General features: G+C 42.9%; 1 protein-coding gene across 9 annotated transcripts in view; it reads left to right on the forward strand.

The window, feature by feature from the left end:
- Nucleotides 1-16,443, forward strand: part of fbrsl1 (fibrosin-like 1) — a 275,349-nt gene that overhangs the window by 111,624 nt on the left and 147,282 nt on the right. For all 9 annotated transcript variants that reach the window (XM_005733579.1, XM_005733572.1, XM_005733578.1 and 6 more), the window contains 2 exons: nucleotides 10,700-10,795; nucleotides 15,368-15,403. In XM_005733579.1, the coding sequence (XP_005733636.1) occupies nucleotides 10,700-10,795; nucleotides 15,368-15,403 (132 nt within the window). The remainder of the gene's footprint in view (nucleotides 1-10,699; nucleotides 10,796-15,367; nucleotides 15,404-16,443) is intronic.

The following is a 16,443-nucleotide window of genomic DNA, read 5'->3' on the forward strand; positions in this document are numbered from 1 at the left end:
TATGAGTGCGCCAATACACACAGCACTCCTACCTCCCCTTCCCCACCTTCATCTAACACATAACACTTCCTGCAAAATTTACTGGTACTGTGTGCTATGCAGGCATGAGATAACGTCCCAGAAGTTTTCCAAGGGCAGGGCCAGCGCTCAGACATCAGAGGGAAGCAGCGTCGAACCGAAGCTGATTCATTACATGTGTTGCATCTGCCTCCTATTAAAAAGCCCAGAGCACTCTGGCTGTCTCTCCCGGTCTCTCTCTCACACTCTTTGACTGCAAACTACCTCGCGAATCCTTCCATTTACCTCACCTCTCTCTCTTTCGAAAACTCCCTCTTTCTGTCTCTTTCCTCTTAACTTTCAGTTACCTCTGATGACATGCCTCACCTCCTCACAAGTCTCACAGGTTAGCTCTAGCATACGTTGCTACAGCACCAGGACTTAAATGTCCAAATATTACACAGCTTCTTCGTGTTTTTTTCTTCACTTTATTGCCTCATAGTTAGCTCTGAATAAAATTCAAACATTGTGTGTTCTTTGTTCTCCTGAGTCTGTCTGTTATTAGGTTTAAGATTCTTGAACTGGCTTTGGCGGTTAGTTTTCCTGTGAGCTGTCTTAGCTTCTGCTGCTGTTCATTGTAACTGGAGCCCCATGAATATACTCATAATAATATATTATGTTGCAGAATAGATTCTTATTACAGGCATACTGGCGCTGATATGTATGTCAGCTGTAAAGTAAAAGGTTTACACACTAAACAAATAAACAAGATACAGTTAAGATCATTTAGGATCAGCTTCTTGGTCACAGCTCTTGAAAGGGGACTAATTTTAAATCCAGAGACCCAGCACAAGAGCATGATTCAGAAATATTACTCATTTTATACTTTCCCTTTATGCAGTCCCATAGCTCATCCTCTGCCCCGTGCTGGTTGGCCACATATTGATTAGAAAATATAATATCACCCCGACATTCCTGTTAAGGACCTATTGCCCCAACCAACTGAAGAACACAGTCTAAAGTTAAACCAACTAAAAGTTTAAGACTCTTCTTCAACTGTCTATCTTTTAATGACTTGCTCATTTCCTTTTAACCAACAATCTCATCTTCAGTGTTTTAATTATGCTGCAGTGAGTGATAGGTATTTTAAGTTGTGTGTGTGCATGCGCGCGTGTGTGTGTGTGTGCTTTCGGTGAATTTGTTAAAAGGAGCCTTTTTGCAGTGCGAATGTCAGCTTCAACTGATAATTATTTCAGATTACATTAGAGGAAATTAAACATTTCTTATAGTACGTGTGAGGGTGACAAAGTTATCAGGTGCAGACACAGGAGAGAGTGTGAATGTTGCACTTCCAAAAATGTAATTTTTACAACTAATAAGATCATTTTCAAGTGTTAAAAAATAATTAATGGTTTCACGGCAGCTGAATGGTCTTTGCCCATGGATCAGTGGTGCACAGTGCCCTGTGTGTAATTTATCAGAGGCAAATTAAAATGTAGAAATCAAGTCATTTATTAAAAAATAACTTGATCTTTGAAGAAACTGGGGTTAGGCTGAGAGCAGTGACTAGAATGTTATACATTAATGATAATACTGATAACTGCTGTCAGTACTTTTGTTTATTGCGTGACCTTCATCTGGATTTGCTTCATATTTACAGAGAGCAGTTCTGGCTTTGATTTTCAGTTAACTTGTGAGTTCAAGTTGTGAAAATCTCCGTGTGTAGCCAAACACCGTGTGTCATTTCGACATCTGTCTGGACCACTGAGCTGTCCCGCCAACAGACTCTTATCAGCTGATAAGACTGTTTACACCAGTCTTATCTCTGTCCACTTAAGGGCGATGTAGTTGAGAGTCATAAGTGATAAATCCATTCCACTCAAAACCTTCGGCACAATTTTCCATCCTACCGTTATTAGAGTCAACACTCACTATAGGCAAAAAGCCCTCTTTATTTACTGCATGTATCTTTTACAATACTGCATTATGATGTAACTAAGACATAAGGAACTCATTTGTAACATATGTTCTGCAGTGAAAATGCCTACAATCAGTCACACATCTCTGTTTGAGAGACACAATGTTACGTGTAAACAGTTAATTTTTATTCTTATTTTCTGATCTGTTGGAGAGAATACAGATCTATTTTCACTTTAACTTGGCGATTGGAAAGGACGGCTGAGACGGCTGTAAAGGCACACACACCTGAAAATGAATGAATAAATCATTTTCTCTCTTACGCTCCTAAAGGTTTAGCTGAACACAAAGTGCAAATGTGGCATTTCCAGCAGCATGTACCACAACCTGAAATTGGTTTACTGAGACTTTGAACGTGCCCTTTTTCTTCTTTTTTTTTTTGAAAGTCAAAGTGAACTTTGACTTGCAAATGATTATGCAAGTTGGGGAAAAATAAACAGCCTCCAATATGATCACCATTTGAATTTTTCTTGTAAGCATGCATAAGAGCTTTGCGAACCTTTGTACACCGAAGTGGAAGCTGTGCGTGTCTCGCAAAAAAACAAGAAATAAAGAAGAGGCTTCACAATTGGAGAGCAAGACGCAGATCCACAGCACTGCTTCCTTGTTTTCCTTCCAATAACATCATTAGCATTTTAACATCATCCTCCTAATTGTTGTTTGTAGCTTTGAGAAATGGTTGCCTTGGAGTGAGAGTTGAGAGGGAGAGGAGGGGGCTGGGGTGTTTCCGCTGTAAGGGGCTTATCTGTTCAGGACAGATACTGTTCCTATGGTCTTGGCTGACAGGTAAGGTGTGTGTGCGTGTCTGTTGGTTGCAGTTGTCAGTGAACCCCGGGGACAGGTGCTGAGGGATAGGTTCGTATTTGGGAGCAGATGCACCTCCCCTTCCTCCTCTCTTGCCTTGTTCCCTCACTCCCCCAGGAGGCATATGGTGAGAGTGATTGGAGAGACCCAGGGCCCAGAGGGAATGCTCTTCTCCCCAGTTCATCTGTTTTAGATGGGGCCCTGCGGGACACTCAGGCTCTCCTGAGGTCCCCGTTGGCTGGGAATCAGGCCGAGTAGGTGGCTCTGCTTTCAGGTTGACTGCTTTGTTACAGTGCGGGGCGGTTGCAGTGGCCACCCCTGTTAGCTTTACACTCGGCTGCATTCTACACTGCAATTTTGTGCAGAGGACACAAATGGCTAATAGGTCACACCTTCTCATTTGTTTGCACAGTACCTCATTTATATGCAGCGTGGCTTTTAATCTGCCGACTCTTGTCGTGTCCTGGCGTCGGCGCTTGGAATGGAAACACCATCACAGGCTCGTATTTGTAAACCAGCTTACAAATGTGATGTAGTTCTGAGTGCAGTAGGAGACAGCGTTATGGGGGCATTTTAGGACTTGTATAATATGTGTATCCCTTTTTATGTGGTCATTTATTATAAAGTGAGCTCTATGAATAATGTATGATTAAAAGCTGTAATGGATACACTGGGACTCGTCAAAATAAAAGCAAAAATCCATTTGCGCTCCCTGTAGTAAATCCACTTGCTTGTCCTTGGGCTAATTTCCAACTTGGGACTTGGTGGGGGAGTGAGTGCATGTATTGATAGCGATTCAAGGGAGGGAGGTGTTGGTTGTGCTGTAGAGGGAGAGAGAGAAGGAAAGTGAAATAACGCATGGATGAGGAACAAAGTCAGGAATACCTCTCTTTCTCTCTCGATGCATCCTTCCTTTATCTCACTCGCGTACAGACTCTCTCTCCTTGCCTCTCTCCTGTCTGTGTGTCTCACCATCTTATAGCTCCTTTCCCTGCCTCCAAGCAGCTGCCACTTCTGCGCCTGAAGAAAATGAAGGCAGATGAATCAATTTGGCCTGTGGCCCTAAAGTGCACTTGTCTGCGCCCCAGCTTGGGCGGGAGGGATAATGAGCCGATAGATTGAGCCGGTGCCGGAGCTCGGCACTGAGCGCGGAGGTGCCTTTGCCTGCCGCACCACCGGGCCACCCTCACACACATACACGATCCCAGATAGACACACGCACACACACATGTGCTCCCTGAGCAGCGGTAGCAGCCTGTTGTTGGGTTAATGGGGGTGAGGGTCCTTTGCGCAGGACACTTTTCAGAACAAATTAGAGGAAGGATCTCTATCAGTCATCTTCAGGCCTTCTTGTATTGCCCCTCATCTCCTCCTCACTGTGCAGGGGAAGCCCGTAGAGAAGAATAGCAGAAAGAAGGGAGTGTGTGTGGGAGGCAAGGTCCAAGATCTTAGGGTAATGAGGACTGACACTGGAACAAGGCCAAAGCACAGCCTCCCTCAGCACTGTTGACAGGTGACGGCAGGCTAGGGAGAGACAAGGCAGAGCGAACAGAGGAACTGGAGCAAGGAGAGGAAAATCGAGGGCAGAGCTAACAGCTTCTTTGATTCAAGGAGGGAAAAGGTGGGAGACCACGCAGTCATTCGATGCCCCCATAAAACCCCCTGCAAGGTGAAGAAGGAGGAAGGATCAAAGGAGCAGTACAACAAAGCATCACCCGCGAGCCTCCTGCCAGCTCCCTGCTGACAAGCTGCCGATTGATAGACACTGCAGGAAGAGGGCGGAAGAGTGAATGGAAAAAGAAACTTAGCCAAGCCTGAGCAGATATGAGCCACTACTATGTCCATCTATGTCTAACCCTTTCTACGCAGAGGGGCTTTGCGACTTCACCCAGGGTTAGAGTAGTATAAATGAGGAGACCCACGTCGGCCCTACTCAACTTGGGGGGAAATTAAGATGCTGGAGGGCCTTTTGAAGATAATTAAAGAGCACAGAGCAGCAGCCTCCAGAGATGGTCTGCAGACATGTTCAATACCGAGACTAATGGAGCTAATTTCCAGTACATTATTCATGTAAAACACAGGCCAGCTAAGTGAAGCTGTGTTTTTTTCCTCCTATTTCTCTTCTCTCTGTAGTCTTAAGTCATCTCCCCAGTCTCACTCACACACACATTACTGCATCCTTTTCAGATATGGGATACGTAGCATTGTTGTTTGCTCATTGTTGGTTTCATTAACTCTGTTGTCTGGAATTCAGATGCTGGTCATTTAATGGTCTTAATGGCGTCATTCAGATGCAATCACAAGAGTGACAGTGAGAGGCAGGTTGCATTTGCAATTTTTGGATGGTTTGGGCATCTGACAAGGATGCCTCCTGGGTCTTCTAGGTGAGATGATGCAGGGATGTCCTACAGGAAGGAGGCCACGCTGGAGGAGACTATATCTCTGCTGGTCTAGGAACGTTTCAGTGTACTCCTGGATAAAGTGGAGGAGGTGGCTGGGGAGATGGGGGTCTGGGATCTCTGCTTAGCTAGCTTCCCCTACACCCAGCCCTAGATAAGTGGAAGAAAATGGATGGATGAAAAAAGTCAAGTTTAAAAACACTTTTGAATAAATAGTTATCCCTGCAGTTTTCACTAAGAGCTGCCAAATGTAGAATTTATAGTCAAGACTCACGAGCTGCTCATTTGGTATTAACGCTATATGATTTTGTGCTAATACAGTCCTGCATCAAATGACCAGTGATGGTTATAACGGCATTACAAGTAACGGCGTTACTAACGGCATTACTTTTTTCACTAACGAGTAATCTAACTAATTACTATTCCTATTGTTACAATACCGTTACTAACAAGAAAATGCGGTCACGTTACTATTTTTCAACAAACAGACGGTTGAAGCTGTGTTCAGCTTACCGCACCTTATATCAGTTGCAGGAAGTAGCTGTAAGTAATCTGGGCGCTACAGCTTTAAGCAGCTGCGGACGGTGATCACGATCACTGTCTAGCACAACACCTGGAGCTAAGGAGGCAAAACAATCGCATGAGTGCTGCTGTTTGACTGAGGAAGAAAAATTTTTTAAATTGTGTTGATAGGCCACGTAAAACCATGATGTAGATGATAAACAATGTATACGCGGCGTTTTTTCCTCAATCGTTTCGTCTCGTTTAACGTCTAAGGACAGCGCAGCGAGCACTCTCTGAGCAAAAAATAACAAAACAAAACAAAAAAACGCCCTTTTCTGTTGGTGGAAAAATGTACCATGTTGACCAATCAAACAATGATATGACAACATGAAGGGGGAAGAGGGGGAAGTTTTAGGGGTGACAGCGAGAGAGGGAGAGAGAGAAAGACGTACATATTGAATGCAGAACACCTGATTGTTATATAAATAGTTTGAAATGGTTATAAAAAAAGAGGGTAAAAGGTAAATAGCTGCAAATAACTTTGTTGTTTACAAAACTTGTGCATATGATTTTAAAATTGACAATTTATATTTGCATTTAAAGTTATGAAATTTGATTCATTAAACATGTTTGTGATGGTTGCAGTAAAAAATATATCTTTTTCTACTCGGTTTTTATGTTTTTTCTGTGATTTTAGATCAGTTGTGTTAATGCGGTGTGTCAAAATGAAAACATAACCGTAAATTCAGAAACGTGAGGTTGTGCTGAAAAGAATGACACCAAACAAGGCAAAGTAAATATTTTTAAAGGTTAAATGTGGAGGGAAAATCAAAAGTGGTTAAAAATGGCCAGTTATACCCTGGAGCCCAGAGGGTTAAACATTTTTTTAAGTAACACAATAGTTACTTTTCAAGTAATTCATTACTTTTAGAATCTTGTAACTCAGTTACTTTTTTGAAGAAGTAACTAGTAACTATAATTAATTACTTTTTCAGCTAGTCTCTATTACATGACTGTGCTCACAGTTTCTACACACTTCACATAGCATCACAATAAGAACATTTAGTTGCTGCTACAGCCTGATTAGCCTTCCCCTAATACTGTCTGGAACAAACCTAAATAAAGTTTTTTTTCACAAAAACTATGTGACATTTCGAAGCAGTGATAACAGTGTTTTCTCTCTGTTTTGCCCAGAGTGGATTTTAAAGACATCATTTAGGAATAGAGAATAGTTATAACCTTGGACTTTGTCACCACTTGCAAGCAGTTGAATTTTAGCAAAGACAATTAGTCCCATTGTCAAGCTTACTAACTCGTCCTTTAACATTAATGAGTATACAACAAAAGAAAAGGGGGGAAAAAACATGAAAGCTATATAGCTGGGAGTTTAGGGCCAATTAAGCACCTCCCCAGACAGGAAATTAGTCCCTCACTTAATCACAGGCAGTCCAAGCTGCCAATCCCTTGTCAGAGTTGGTGAATTCCTGCCTAGATCAATTGCTATCCCATGCAATTGAACAGCAGGTTGGGGAACGGTCTTTGCACGCTACATCATTAACCTAGGTGCCTAATTAGAAGCTGTGTTTTGATCAATAGCCAAATTGATTGCTGACTGGGAAATGTAACCCCAAAGTCCCTGAGGAGACGGAAGCACTTTGGGCACTTTGGGAATGTGTCAGCAACACTGATGCTGAGTAAACAAAGTATTCAGCGCCAGCACTTGACAGCAACACAACTGTGGCTGTACCTCGACGTTCCGTCTCTACTGACGTGCTTGCCTCCCTGCCAAGGAGGATTGCTCTGTTTGTGCTCTCCTTGAGAGGAGGAAATCAAAAGGGCCACCATCTATTTTGAGATTCAAGGAGTGATTAGGCTGACAGCTAGTTGAGAGAGAGCGAGAGAGACCGAGGGAGAGGCGGGTAGAGGTGGAAGTCAAACCTAATTAGGCCCACCTGCCAGGTCTCTCTTCCTTCCATTTCTACACCCTGATTGCTAGGCGGCAGCTCCCCCCCACTGCTCCTCCATGCTCACCCCACCCTACCCCTATCCTGTCACTATTGACCTCAGCACACTGCTAATGCCCCTTGGCCAATCAGCATGCTTGCCCTGGCGGCAGCAGGGTAATTAAAAGGGAATTGTGTCTACTTGGCTTGTGAGCTGGTGGGCACAAGGGTAGACAAACATTCTCTCTCTCTGCCGCCCTGCCTCCCTCCCTCTCTCCCAGCCAGGTGGTACCGTACAGGACCTGTCAGATTAGCTGATGACCCTTTTAATTCTAGCCCAGCCGGGGGCCATAATTGATATTTACCGGGAAAGGTTAATTGTAGCAGTGATCTGCTTAAATTACAGTGGAGATCAGGAGACCGGGGCCAGACACCATACTTGCCACCGGGGGAGCTGCTACACGCAAACTGCTAGTCAAATGGATTACACCCCGCGGCCATTGCTGCTGTACTCCAAGGTGGGGAAGCAGCACGGGACATTGTGATTGGCTGATCCTGCAGCAGCACACAGTCTTCCTTGCTTAGCTCGCCAACCTCCCATCTGGCTGGGAATTTGGTTGCACACCAACTGTGGGACTTGATGGCCTACAATAAAGCAAACCATCCATGTTAGCATTAGGGCTGTCAGGTTTTGGTTTCGCCATGATTTTACATTACATCAACTTTTATTTGATATTCTGTATGTGCTAAATAGTAAGTTTTTTTTCTCTAAAATGTTATACACATGTCAACATTGTCTGCAGTATTATCTATTCATAGTTCACGTTACCTTTAAGTTTTTGCTTGGTCATTCCGGCCTTTCAAAGTTAGCTTATGGAGCTTTTAGAGCTAACTGAGGAACTGGGCTGGACTGGAATTTTAGTCCAGCAGCATATTATTTTTCATTTTTCAGCCAAGGTAAGGATATTACAGGTCAGAGCTATTCTGTCCTGGTTAATTTTGCCTACCCAAAGTATGATCGGGTGTGTCCTCACATTATCTAATGTACAGTATGTGATCAAGAAGGAAATGTTATTTCACTCAAGCTGAACTATGCTGACTAGACTTTTAGTTAAATAAATCAGTCAAACTCAACACGGAGCAACTGCATTTGCACTGATCCCTTAAATTAAGTAAACCCAGCACAGTTGTGTTTACTTAATTTGCCCTGCTGCATTACCCATGCTGGCTGGTGCGACCAGCACCTGTTGGTTGAGGTTTTGCGTTCCAGGTGTTTTTGTTGCAGCCAGTTCGATTTTGCATTTAACCAAAGTATAAACTGACTCTCACACACTCATTGTATTTCCTTTGAAAGGCTGTGTTCCATGGTCAGTTGAACCCATTTTTATTCAACTGTGCTTTACATAGTCACCTGGTTCAAAGTACATTCGACTAAGTTAGAGGAAATAACATGAGCTGGAATATAAGACACAGTTTAACAGACTTGTTATAAATGATTAAAAAAACTTCCACTTCCACTGCTGGTTGCGGTTTGACAGGAAACCAAGTGAATGAAAAAGTATTTTAACCCTTTAAAGCCGGTCAGAGCAGGCACGCTCCGTTTTGTGTAACTATTTTTAAATCCCGGTAGCTCTGCAACCACGTGAGCTAGCGCAATAATTTTTTTTGCATATGAAACCGGAGGAGTTGTACTTACATCTTATGTCATCAGCTTGTCCTCGGTCACAGTTTCCTTCCACATATAGCTTTGCAAAACCTGCATAAAAAGCACTTGCAGCAACAAAAACATAATATTCCAGAAACACGCTTAGTCGATCCGATCAGCTGTTCGTAACACTTCCTACGTCCATCAGCACGAACTCTCGCATGTCCGACATGACCTGCCCGAAACTGGAAGTGACGTCATTTTGCAGAAATGTAGTTTTTTTTACCATCAGGGCCTCATGAGCCTATACTGGTGTTTTTAAAAGTTATGTTTGGCTTTATGACTTCCTGTGTCGATTCTGCGATGCTTAATACTCATATTGCACTGCTGGAAATAGTTTATTTTGATGCATATGCTGGGGTTTTTTTGCAAATTTGCACTCTAATATTTATTTTCGTTTTTCCTGCAGTATATAAAAATTGGTGTATTTCAAAAATAAAACTATGAAGACACTTAAAATAAATTTCCTGTGGTGGGAAACTATTTTGTGCAACTTTTTTGTATTTACAGTTTCTCTTAAATTTCTCTAACTAGAAATATATGTTAAGAAAACAAAAACGATTTTCAAATTTTTTGTAGTTTATTGCACTTTTTTGCAATTTATGTAATTACTATGCACTTAATGCATATTATTAAAATTTGGGCTATAATGGTTGTATTGATGTATATCAACTTGAAATGCTCCCAGAAATGGCTCCAAGCATGTAAAAATATAATATAAGCTCTGGCGGACTTGGTTCTATAGTAGGTCTTAAAGGGTTAATAAATTTCACATATTTGCAGGTAGATCAGAGTTCTGCTATTCTTTTCCCATGTACCATTGTGTGCAATGTATTGTTTTTGTTTTTTACTTTGGTCTTCTTTGCAATTATTGTGTTTGTGTGTCATTTCTGTCAGTCAGATATAAAGTTGGCTAATGCACAACTAAAATCTTTCTAGCGTGATTAAATGTTTGGTGTTATTAGATCTTGTTACATGGGCTGACACTGAATTGGAAAATGCAGCGATAGAAGGCAATCAGCAATCAACAACCCAGCCTTCTGTACAATTTTAGATGGCATGAATATTAATAGAGGTTTCTATAGTTTGTTGCATTACACAAAGTAGGTGAGACTAAAATGTGCGCCCACCACAGTTATGAAGTACACTTAGCTCTCAACAAGATAGTTTTAAATTGTTGTTTTTTCTCTGGTCTGTGTAAATATTTCAGTCTTCTTCTATTTGCCATCTTGTTATAGCAAAAAGCTGTTGCAGCTTTCAAATTTGTTTCTGAAAAAAGAATACAATAAGTCAGTGTCTTTGAGTAGTGGCATGGTCGATTCTATGACTACATTTTTAGACGATGGCATCATGTCTTGTGTGTTCTGCAGATCAAACCTTTGGCTCTTCATCCAGTCAAAGTTGGCGAGGACGAGACTGAACTCAGTCGACCACACAGGAGCAACTCCAAAGAGCAGCTCAGTGAGGTGAGTCCACAGACGAGACCCAAACTCTAATCTCAGATAGCCTCTTTGTGTTGGGAAGAATGCTAGTTGGTTAATATGTCTGTGAAGGTTCTCGGTCATCCAGGTCATCGTAGGCTAAGCAGCTTGGAAAGAAAAGCTTCTGCACCAAAACTTAAAGAAGTCCAGATGCTTTTCTTTCCAAGCTCCTGAGGGTAGTTGGTTAACAGCACATAGAAAGAACTGGTCACACAATATCACCTAGTTTACTTGCCATTACGTGAAGCGTGACCAGTTAAATTTAAACATAACCAGGTTCAGCCAGGTGTGGGTCGACCTCACCAACCCCAGAACGGAACGAGTTAAAGGAACGGTTCCAATTATCCCTGCGCCCGCATCCATATGTCAGCCCATTTAGAAGATGAGTAGGTGGCAAAGCAAAATGGAAACCAGACATTGGTTCAGCATAAGGGATGAAATAATGCAATTTAAATACAGGGGAAGTAATGAGAATTTATGCAAAATCCCAAGCAGCTCATTTGAAATGAATGTAGAAATATGCTTCCTAACTAATGCCTGTCAAGCAGGCCTCCCAAACCTAACTAAATTCAATCAGACTGTTCATTTAGCTGACTAAAGCAGGAGGAGCGAGAGAAAGAGAGGAAGAAGGAAAATGTGCAGCTTCCTTTTCCAGCAGGGTTGAAATGATGGGAAGGAAAAAGATTTAAAAGAACTTATTAAATACATTGTTTTAAGTTATTCATATTTCCAACCGAAAATTCAGTCTCGTGAAAAAAAAACAGCCTAATTTTTTCCTATCTTCATTTTCTTTTCTCTAAGCCTCGCTGCTCAGTTTCTCTCATGCATCCCCCCTCCGCACTGTTTTTCTTGAATTTGTGTAAAAGGCTGTCTTTTAATGAAAAAGTCAGGAGGAAGAGGCGGGCTTGTCAGATAAAAGCCCAACGCTTGTTGACAGCTCTGACAGGGATATGCGACAAGCACTAAGAAGGAGGGGGCATGAACGAAGGGGGGCGGTGGAAGTGGTGGTGCTTGCTGTAATGGCGAGGGGTGGGGGGAGAACACGGTTGAAAATTGCACGCTGTAATCGGCGACGGTGTTAGATGTGGCATGTCTCTCTAATCTGCTGCCAAATAAATGGTGCACAGACGTTGATCGCTGTAGCCACGCCATCTATATCAATCCATCTCTCCTCCTCTGCCTGTCTTTATCTTTCTTTTTCTCCTTCCATCTTTTCGTGTTTCTTCGCTGGCTGTATTCCACCCGGTGAAGGCCTGGACGTGACACACAGCGTGTCATTGTCTCCCTTATATCTCTTACTTTTTCAGCTCCATGAAATCTCCACCACCGCACTGAGAGCTCTGCTAATTTTCATAAAATACGCTCCACCACATCAAAGTGGTTCCCCAGCTTTAAGAGCTCTTAACTAATGATGCCGCATTGGCAACAAGTAAAATGGATTTCTCTTGTCTTACCGCCAAAGGAAACGGAGACAAATGCGACATGTGGACGCACCCGCCTGCCTGTAAAAACAGTCATGCATCAATTTGTGAGCAGGGGGTAAAAAAAAAAAGGAAAAAATGCAGGGGATGCTGTTTGTTCATTGCCACGGTCGGGTCTTTATCTGTTTATTTTGACTAGGTAATTGTGCCTGCAGTGCAGTAGGGCCCCTGCACTAAGCCACGCAGGGATTAGGGAAATGTGAGGTGGGAGAGGGGGGTGGGTTCCACTGTAACTGTGTCCTGCAGAGGAGGGGGTGGCAGTTGTGCTGCTGTCGGCGTCTCGAAAACCAAACTGTATTCACCAACATATCCACCCACATGCACCCAAACCCACCCACCCACCTTATTTTCCAGCCACAGAGGGCATACGTGTTCACATCCTTTCTCTTATTATTGTCCAACTAGTAGTGATTGGCCCGCCTCCTGGCCTTCATGCAACGGTAAAAAACCAATAGTCTGGGTTAGGAGAAGATGGACAGGACCCTCCCCTTTTAACGCCATGTTTTTCTTTCTTTCTTTCTTTCTTTTTTTTTTTGCAGGAAGAGTGGAGGAGGGGGCGTGGAAATTGGGAGAGGATAAGGGGGTGGATTTAGTAACATTTTTCTTCTCCGGGGCTGTTTAGTTAACCCTTAAATGCCGCCAGCATCCGCCCCATCTCTTTCGCCACCAACCACCATCGCCACCACACACATACTTGTCCTACTCCCTCCCCCAACACTCTCTCTCTCGGGGGCGGGTTCTTAAATCCTTTTGAAGTCCTAAGCACTGCAGAAATCCATTGAGAGCCATGTATAATGGCTTTTAAGAGAGAGTGTTTAGCTGTATGCCGACCCTATGGCTTATGAACCACTGGCGTTTTAATGGATCCCCCTTTCCCTCCCCTCTTTTTCTCCCTTCACCAGCACTAAATCCAATGGATTGTCCCTCATTATCATTTAAATAAGCCTCTCTTTCTACTCAGAATGCTGCAAGTTGAATGAACTCGACATAGTAAGGCTAATTCCAAATGGCCTTGGCCTCACTCCACCTATGCACATATGCACTTACGCACACAAACACATGAACATACACACATTTCAACGCACTCACAACACGCACACATATAAACAACAGACCGCATTTTCCTTGAAACACGCTTTTGGCCTTTTTTATCCACAAATTCTTGCCTTCCGTTCGGCTCTTACGCCCCATACTCTGGCCTCCTCTCTGGTTGCGGTAGTGAGGATAGCAGAAAGGTTGGGCAGAGTGGGAATAGCCTTTTGATTCCCACAGAGCCTACTTTCCGGTTCGCAGCAGGAGTTCCTCCCTAATCGTCACCACAGGAGCCGTCCTGCAAATCAGAGGGGCACACAGGCGTTGACAAGGGCTGATGCTTTGAGCAGGTGTGGGAGAATGGATGAGGGACATTGCGAGGGTGCAAAACAAGGGAGGCAGTGGCGGTGAAGGTGTGGGGGAGGTCGTTTTGGATTGAAGGTGGACCTATGGATGAAATTGGTCTAGCAGAAAAGTCTCCTCCAGAGACCAGGGGGGAGAAATTGCCAATCTAGACAGAGGAATAAAAGCAGTGAAAAGTGGAAGTGGAGGGAGGGATTTTGAGATTGGTATTCGTGCTGGGCGCTGACAGACAGAGCAAGAGAACAGAACAAAACCAAGCCTTTTCTGCCTCCATACTGCTCTTGTTCAGTATTTAGAGGACTGCATTAGAAAGCACGGGAGTTAAATGGGCCGAAACACGTCCCTTACTGCATAAAGAGATATTTATCCTGAATAAAAAAGGGACAGATAAAACACAGACAAGTAAAAGACCTCATAAAATTGATGGGCACTGTGTATCATTTTTACACTTTCTTTCTTTTGTAACTCTGTCCACCATCACAAGAATGCCAGCATCATCAAAGGATGACGTTCCAGTGTGCAGGATGACTTTGATCTGTGACAACAGATCAATTTTTGCTCATAGAGCTTCATATATAAGACACGTTATTTAAATGGGTGACAAATCTAGTGACGGGAATTCGTGACCTCATCGTGACATCGTGAGGTTACAAATCACTGTTGTCTAGCAACAGGGAGAAGGCCCTGAAAAGAGGCCGTCCCTCATTCAAACACTCGCCAAATTTGAAGCTGCTTAGAAGAAAAGTTGATAGAAACGTAGAGAACGCACTGATGCATGGGTCCCTTTATTATTAGTGAGTGCCTGTTGTCGTTTGATGTCATTGACAGTGCGCTGTTATTTAGAAACTATGTTACCTGAAATGGTGTCATTGTGTGGACACAAAAGAGTGCATCAGCATAAAGGTCAAGGATGATGACATAGAACGGCCTCACCCTAACCCGCAGGACCCCACAATGACACCTTCCCAACAAGTTCGTGTCGGACCTGATAGACTGTTGTTGAGAAATTCAAACAACACACATGCATACAGAGATTTCTTGATTTTTTATAGAGATGAACATGGTGGGAACACTGAAAATGTTAGGCTATGAAAGACTATGATTTTGGAAATTAGCTCTTATTTTTATGCACCATATTTACCGATGGTGAAATATCTGCCCAGTCATCCAAAGAAAGCTTGTTGTGGTGCTCTTCCTAATCTAAGGAGTTTTTTAGCACTAAACAGACACTTAAAATCTTCAGCTATAAAATAATTCCTGTATCAAATAGTTTTTTAATTTGTCTCCTGATGAAGGTGATGGAGTCCCTCTCATTCGTCTGTTGACGTCTCTGGGAACTAAATTCAAACCAATAAATGATACTTAATTTTCACATGTAGCACTGCAGCACATTATGAGGACAGACCAGTACACCCAGAATCTCACTGTTGTATTTACACAGATGTGGACCATGTTTTCCACGGTGTATTTGTAGTATGGGACTTTTTGTCTTTAGACCAGCTACCCCTGTTGTTCAGAACAGAATGAATGGTAGCAAAGTGAGCAGGCGTGGGGTGCATGGTAGGGCGGGTAAAAGGTTAATGTGAATACTGATATTAAAGCTACGCTGCTTCATCATGTCAGCGTGAGCGAGCGAAACACTCCTTAAAGGTCATCCCTGTTCTCCTCTCTCTCCCTACAGAGTTCCACTCACTCGCTGTCAGGCCGTGGCTACTCGGTAAGTGACATTTTCATGCTTCATAGCTTTACGGCAGAATTACAATCTCCAACGACCCGCTTTATGGCCCCGGCGCTCGACATTTTAATTATGTTAAATAGAGTAATGGAGAAATCATGATATTAGGAACATTAATTCTGGCTGACTGACTGATTAAATTGCAGGAAGGTGTCCTATGCTACCTTGGCAAAAAGGGCCTCGTTTTATTGGCATTGATCAGCGCTGTGTTCGCCTGAGCTGCAATTTCGATGTCAGAGTTTTATATCTTCCTCCAGTGACTGTCAGTGACGGATGTTTCTGCTCACACATATGAAAAAAATGCTTAAAAAGACTTTTGCTTTTGTGCTATAAATCCATTTTTCACTGCAGGAAGGCTGCATGTATGCATGTTACAGTGAAAACTGTCCCGTGGACTTTTGGAAGTGGCTGCGTGCGTAGTTAGAGAGTTATTTTTTAATCTTGGAACATGTCGCCTGTTCAAGGTAAAGATGCCCAAGAGGATTATTTAGTGCCACCTAAGAAAACATCAGCTCAAACCTTTTGAACATAAACTAGCTCACAAATTGTCACTACAGGACTATTTTTATCCCCTGAAAGCATCTGTTGCCTTGCCCCAGTGCATTCTCGAACCGTAAATTTGTGTTCTTCCCCTCCCATTGTTTCAATGATGTGTGTAGTCTCTGGATAATACAGACAAGCGGTCGTCCTTTATGTCCTTTCCTTAAAGGGAAACTCATAAGAGGAACGTTGTTTAAAGTGTGCTACTTTTAGCTGATGAGTGGCATATGGCAGTTCTCATTGTAGCTTGGAAGCAATCATCTCGGCAAACAAAACAACTATAAATGGTTTGTCAGCCTTAATCTGCCTCAAAGGACTACAGTTAAAGCACTGAACAAAGCTCAACTTCAGAAGACATTGATCTCTGTGCGATCTTCTTTTTTATTTTGTTTTAATAGAACATGTCACATTCCTTTTCCCCAGTGGCTGCATGCTCACAGATGGATGAAAACAAACAAGACCTTCCAAAAAAGCTTGTGGAG

The sequence above is a fragment of the Pundamilia nyererei genome, unplaced genomic scaffold, assembly GCF_000239375.1.
Source record: "Pundamilia nyererei isolate P.nyererei 1_Seehausen unplaced genomic scaffold, PunNye1.0 scaffold00053, whole genome shotgun sequence".
Classification (NCBI taxonomy): domain Eukaryota; kingdom Metazoa; phylum Chordata; class Actinopteri; order Cichliformes; family Cichlidae; genus Pundamilia; species Pundamilia nyererei.